At 35.8% G+C, this 6,485-nt stretch overlaps 1 protein-coding gene across 1 annotated transcript; it reads right to left on the minus strand.

Moving 5' to 3' along the window:
• Positions 1-3,890: 3,890 nt before the first annotated feature.
• LOC149822892 (small ribosomal subunit protein uS9) lies at positions 3,891-4,640 on the minus strand. Its single transcript, XM_089980148.1, has one exon. The coding sequence runs from the start codon at positions 4,583-4,585 to the stop codon at positions 4,154-4,156; it is 432 nt and encodes a 143-aa protein (XP_089836274.1). The 5' UTR covers positions 4,586-4,640; the 3' UTR covers positions 3,891-4,153.
• Positions 4,641-6,485: the final 1,845 nt, after the last annotated feature.

Below are 6,485 nucleotides of genomic sequence, written 5' to 3' on the forward strand. Positions count from 1 at the left end.
TATTTCTTATTTCTTATTTCTTATTTCTTATTTCTTATTTCTTTTATTATTCTTTATATTTGTTTAAATTTTCATAATTATGAGATTTTTCTAAGATCTTCCCAAGAAAAATCACTTAAAAACTGGTTCTTACCTGGCTGAAGCTTGGTTCTCCAACCAACAGCGACAGATCAAAAGAAACTCAAAAACTGAATTCTAAACCATGCCCCAAGGAAAAAAAGGCAGCAAATGCCCTCAATGACCAAGGTGATTATCATATTGTTTCTTCATAATGCACACTGTTGCCATTGGTTGAATCCTACTCTTCAGTGTTATAAAAAACGCACCTTGAGGCACAAAAGGCAAACCTTGCCTTGACGGGAGGTCCTCTGTGCCTCAAGGCGCAAGCCTGAGGTACAAAAAAAAAAATTTACAACAAGATTTTTGTAGGTTAATCTCATATATTTTCCAGTTATTTCAGTTATGTAATCAGTTTCTTAGTATATTACTGTATTTTAACTTTTGTTGGTTAATCTCATATATTTTTCAATTATTTAAGTTATGTAATTAGTTTCTTAATATATTTTACCTTTTGTTGGTTAATCTCATATATTTTTCAGTTATGTAATCAGTTTTTTATTTACTTTATTAATCTCATATTTTTTAGAATAATCTAATATATTTTAATTTTTGTAGCTTATTTGCATCCTTTTAACACATCACTAATGCATCCAGTTATTGATTTTATGGTCATAGACACCTTTCAGAGATCGACACCGGTCTAACAAGTCATGTTACAGGCAAGGGCACTTGTATGGATATCATTGTCCATTTTTTTGCAATCTTAATCAAGAAACTGGACACAGACCCGTTCAATCTCATTCTGTCTTAAGGGCTTATAAAGAAATCACTTTTCTATTTTATGACAAAACATCACTAACAAAACAAAAGAAACAGCATTTCAAATCCTTTCTCTTGCCTCCCTGACCATCTTTAAGAAAATTACCCGACCACTACTTGCCATTGAAAATACGACTTTATACTCCTTCCTTGTACCCACAAAAGAAAAAAATATTTACATTAAAGATGCATAGAAGAAAGCCCTTTCATCATGACCTTGTGGATTCAATGCTGGAAAAAGGACAGGTCCAGACGAAAAACCAACCAACATAAGGGGGATAACATAAGAATCATTGTACACCATAAACGATCATAAAGTAGTCTTGCAATTTCTCACTTTACAATTTAAGTGGATAAATTCAAAGTTTCAGAATCTACAAGTGTATCCCCATCTTTGGGATACTATTCATGAATAAACTTCATGTTAATCCATTTTCATCCAACATCATAGAACCAAAAAGTTCATTTCATGTCATTATCTTCATGGCAAAAGTTTTACAATCTATAACTGCATCCACATGTTTTGGGCATCAATTCACTAATCACTTCCATGAAAGCATCACAAATGAAGAGAAAACTTTGAAGCTATACAGGATCATGAAGTCAAATACCAGCTATAGCCTATAATACATAATCTACAATTTTCTAAAGATTCAACAGTGTTATAAGCATGGTTGCCAGTCGAGGAAGCGGGAGAGGGAAGCGAGGCACTTTCAAAAATTTATGAAGCGGGAAGCGTGGGACAACTTAGAAGCGAGTCACGAACCGTCTCGGAAGAGACATAGGAAACGAGGGTGAAGCGAAAAAACAAGAAAAAAAATAAAAAAATAAAATGGAAAAAATAGGGAAGCGAGGGAGAAGCGTGGGGGAAGCGCACTTCCCATAAATGGGAAGCGTGTTTCCCATAAAAGGGAAGCACGCTTCCCAAAAAAAGGGGACGCTTCCCCCACGCATTTCGAAAGCACGACGTTCCGTGCTTCCGAAGCGTGTATCAGGGAAGCGCGCTTCCCCTACTATAGGGGTGCTTCCGGTAACTCTGGTTATAAGTATCCCGGTACAATACATATCATTACTTTGGGGAAAAACGATATGATACACACTCCTATCTCGATACGGGTGTGTATCAAATCGGGATCAGATGTATCGTATGACACCCCCCCTATACTATACAACAGGTATTGTTTTTTTATTAATCGTATTTCAAAAACTTGGTTATTTTGCTTATATTCATGTAATATGAAAGTAAGAGTCTTGTGGCATTGTTCTTGTGAGATATGCATGCAATATTATCTATGATTCAATATTACTTGATGTTTGATGACGTCTTAAGTAGCTCATAGAGACATAAATGTGATTTCATGGTTGTATTTTGTGCAATTCATCATTGTTTCATCTGTTATGATTTTTTTTATATTTCTGCAATTTTTTTTGGATTTTTCTTGATTTTTATTTTTTGGAATTTTTTTATTAAAAATTTACAATATGTAAAAGATACCGTGTTACTTTGGGCCCGACCGGTATGGGTAAAATGATGTGATACTTACAATCTTGATTCAACCAATATATACGCTTGCAGCCAAAACAAATACCAGGAAGCACCCCACTTCTCATATCATCAACACCACCTTAAGAGACATTCAGTTTGTGAGACAATATTGAAACATACCTCAGGGCATTCACCCTACAACAACATAAGAGCAACATCAGAGACGTGGAGATCAAAAAGCAAAAAATGTCTTTGCATGGATGTGCTTGGGCACCCAGGGTGACAATTCTCATTTTGAAAACTCTTACTGGATCCAATCTGTTTGCTATTTCAATGGCACAGTAACCCACTTTACCACCTGATAAAGTGGTAAACTAATTCCCTGAAGCTTTGGTCCTCAAAAGATAACGTAGAACGGTAGAAGGTGTGCAAAAATAATTCTATCCTGGTAAAATTCTATTAGAATCCTATTCCTAACTTACCCATCAACATTAGAACCATTGAATCCCAACGAAAAAGTAACCATCTAAAAAAGAACATGCTTGCATCAACAACACATTGGAATGACATTACCACTCCTGAGCTACATTTCCTTTAAGATAGACTTCCAGGAACACCCATTATCCATCGCAGAAACAATCCATACAAGAGAAATCACAAAAAGACCATCAACATATAATAGTATCAACAGGCCATCACCGTACAAAAAAAGATAATATTAATTAAACCGAAAGATCCCCAATGAAAATAATAAATACTTCAAAATGATAATATACCCAGAATGAACTTAACTAGACTCTAGAGTTATAGACACCACAGAATAGACATCAATGTGAAAAACTGCAAGGGCATAGACACAAATCCTTTGAGAAAAACACCAACTCTGATACTAGAACAGGAAAAAAATTTATGAACTGGCATATGCAGTAAACCAAAGGTCCAAAGACCATATTACTAATTTACCGCAAGCTAAAATCTGAAAAAAAAACACTAGCCTGCATTTCTAACTAGCAATAGAACCACATGTTCCAATAACCAAAATCTGCCAGCAATCCCTCCAGGAAAAAATCCGAACAAATCAGCGAGTTAACTCAAAAACAATCCTAAAAATCTCATATAAATAAGCACCAAAGAAACACCACGATTTAAATATGATTACTGAAGATATACCCCATCCACAAACAACGAATTAGAACTATAGTTTACATTTTCTTGTCATCTAAGCAAAAAAACACAAGTTCACAAAAAAAAGAACGTGTGTATCGATGACCAACCATCATATTCTTTTTTTTAGATAGAAGGGAATAACAACCATATTCAAGAGTCAGGGTTTCCACATTCACCATGTATATAAACAAAAATACCAAAAAAGTAGAAAACATAGCATATCACCATCCGCAAACGAGCATTAGAATTAGCATTTCCACCTCCCTTCTAATATATTTGATGAATAAGTTCAATAAAATAACCAAAAACCAGCTATAGGAGAGAGAGAGAGAGAGCAAAAGTAGATACTATAAATTCATGAAGAAAAACGCATTATATCGCCACATCAGATAGATAATCTCGCTAGTTCATCGGAAATGTAGATAACCAATTCAAACAAAACAAAAGGAGTATCCTTTCCTAAACATCCAAAAATTCAAAACAAGAAAAACAATTTAGCAAAAACTAGGGTTTACATAACAAACGAGAGACGAACTAACAAAGAAGAAGAAGAAGAAGAAGACGAACAATGACATCCAACTCTCTCCCGCTCCTCGTCCCACGACATCGGCCAAAGAGGAATCAACGGTAGGATTTCTGGAAGCGGGCACGGGCGCCGCGACCGCCGAACTTCTTGGGCTCGCAGCGGCGGGGATCGGCGACGAGAAGGGTGCGGTCGTATCGGACGAGAATGTCCTTGATCTCCTTCTTGGCCTGCTCGTCGACGAACTTCTGGTAGTAGGCGACGAGGGCCTTGGCGATGCTCTGGCGGATGGCGTAAATCTGTGAAGTGTGGCCGCCTCCCCTGACGCGGATCCGCATGTCGACGTTGGCGAAGCGGGCGCGACCGAGCAGCAGAATGGGCTCGAAGGCCTTGTAGCGCAGGATCTCCGGCTGCACCAGCTCGATCGGGCAGCCGTTGATCTTGATCAGACCCCTCCCGGATTTGCAGTAGGTCACCGCCACCGCTGTCTTCTTCCTCCCGAAGCACTGCACCGATTGCACGGTCGTCATGGTTGCAGACCCTCTCTCTCTCTCTTTGTAAGAAGCGAGAAGACGATTAGGGTTTGGGAGGAAAAACCCTAATAGGGTGTGTGGGTATTTATAGTGTACCCTAGGGCTGATGAATGGATCTGGTAAAATGGGGGTGAAAAACGGGCGGGATTTGAACTGATCCACTATCACATTCTGACGGGCTATGTCACAATGATATAAGTGAGACCCGACACGTGGATTCGTTGGCAAGTTCCGAAAATTGTTTGAAAATAGGACACGAGGGAACTAAATTTTTTTTAGTTTAATCAATAGAACAATTTTTTCGATGAATTAATATTAAAAACGCATCTTTATTGAAATATTATTAAAAATGTTTAAGAATTACTAAGAATAATATAATAATATCTATGTGTTAAGTGTTTGTGTTGGCGTGTCCATTCCTGTCATCGGCAGGGACACGCATCCAAAACAGTGGCAGGTAAAATCTCCAGATAAATTACAATTTTGTTTATTTTTTGCTTGAGAAAAATCTCCAAAGCATCACAGCATATAAAAAAGGTACAAAAATCTCAAATATATATATATATATATATATATATATATATATATATATATATATATATGTGTGTGTGTGTGTGTGTGTGTGTGTGTGTGTGTTAAGTGTTTGTGTCGGCGTGTCCATTCCTGTCATCGGCAAGGACACGCATCCAAAACAGCGGCAAGTAAAATCTCCAGATAAATTATAATTTTGTGCATTTTTTGCTTGAGAAAAATCTCCATCAAGTATCAGCATATAAAAAAGGTACAAAAATCTCAAAAAAAAATATTTATATATATATATATAAAGAACTCAACCTATTAAGCCCTCTTTTCTTGTTTTGCGAGGTTAGGCCCCATAAGTGTTTTATAATAGATCTAAACCGTTAGATGTGTTTAGCAAGCTAGATTTAATAGGAATTAACTCTTGGATCATTTTTTTTATGAAAAATTGTATTTTTATGAGCCAAAAAAAATGATGTCTTCATAGCCATTGATTTTAGATCATCAGAAAAACCTATATATAGGTTAGATTCATGATCCAAAAAGTTGGTTCCTACTAAACAAAACCCATAGATCATATCTATGATGTTAGATGTGAGAAAAAATATTAAAAACTATGATTTTTGAAAGGTACATTAATACTCGAGAATTTTATCAGATAAATAAACTTGAAATTTATATCATTAAGTTAGTATAATGATAATTCTATTGTTTTAATTGGTAAATCGTATTTGGATATCAGATATTATGTTTGAATCTTCAATGGTAGATCCCTAAAATATTATTTGGATCTTCGATATTGGATTCCAATGAACATCTAATAATAGAGGTTGAAATTCTGTTCGAATCTCTGGTATTGGATCCTAAATATCATGATCAAATTTGATATTGGATCCAGGACGAATGGAGTGGATCCATGAAGTTTAAATCAGATTCTTAATAAGAAAATTTCTATATCGGACCTATAACACTTTATTGGGATCCGTAATAGCCTAGGCCATGTTTGGATCTATATTACTCTATTTGGATCTTGGATATCGGAACCTTAATTTTCAATATCAATTTTACAACGGTAATACTCGGGTCCAGTTAAAATTCTATTTGGATCCAAAACAAAATTACTTGGGATCCATAGTACTTTATTAAAAAGAACGTACAAAAATTTTTATAGTATTTTAGATCCTTGGGTGAATCCAGATTTTTTTGGGTGGATCCATAAATATATTGGGTCATGGACCCATAGCATCCATTAGGACGTGGTCCAAATCAAAAGATTTGGATCCATAGATCCGGTTGGTTTTAGTTTGGACCCAAAGTTTAAACGGGTCACCATGAGGGTGACCCAAATGAAAATAAATAAATAAATAAATTTTTAGAA

The sequence above is a fragment of the Nuphar pumila genome, chromosome 11, assembly GCF_984573655.1.
Source record: "Nuphar pumila chromosome 11, dmNupPumi1.hap1.1, whole genome shotgun sequence".
Lineage (NCBI taxonomy): Eukaryota > Viridiplantae > Streptophyta > Magnoliopsida > Nymphaeales > Nymphaeaceae > Nuphar > Nuphar pumila.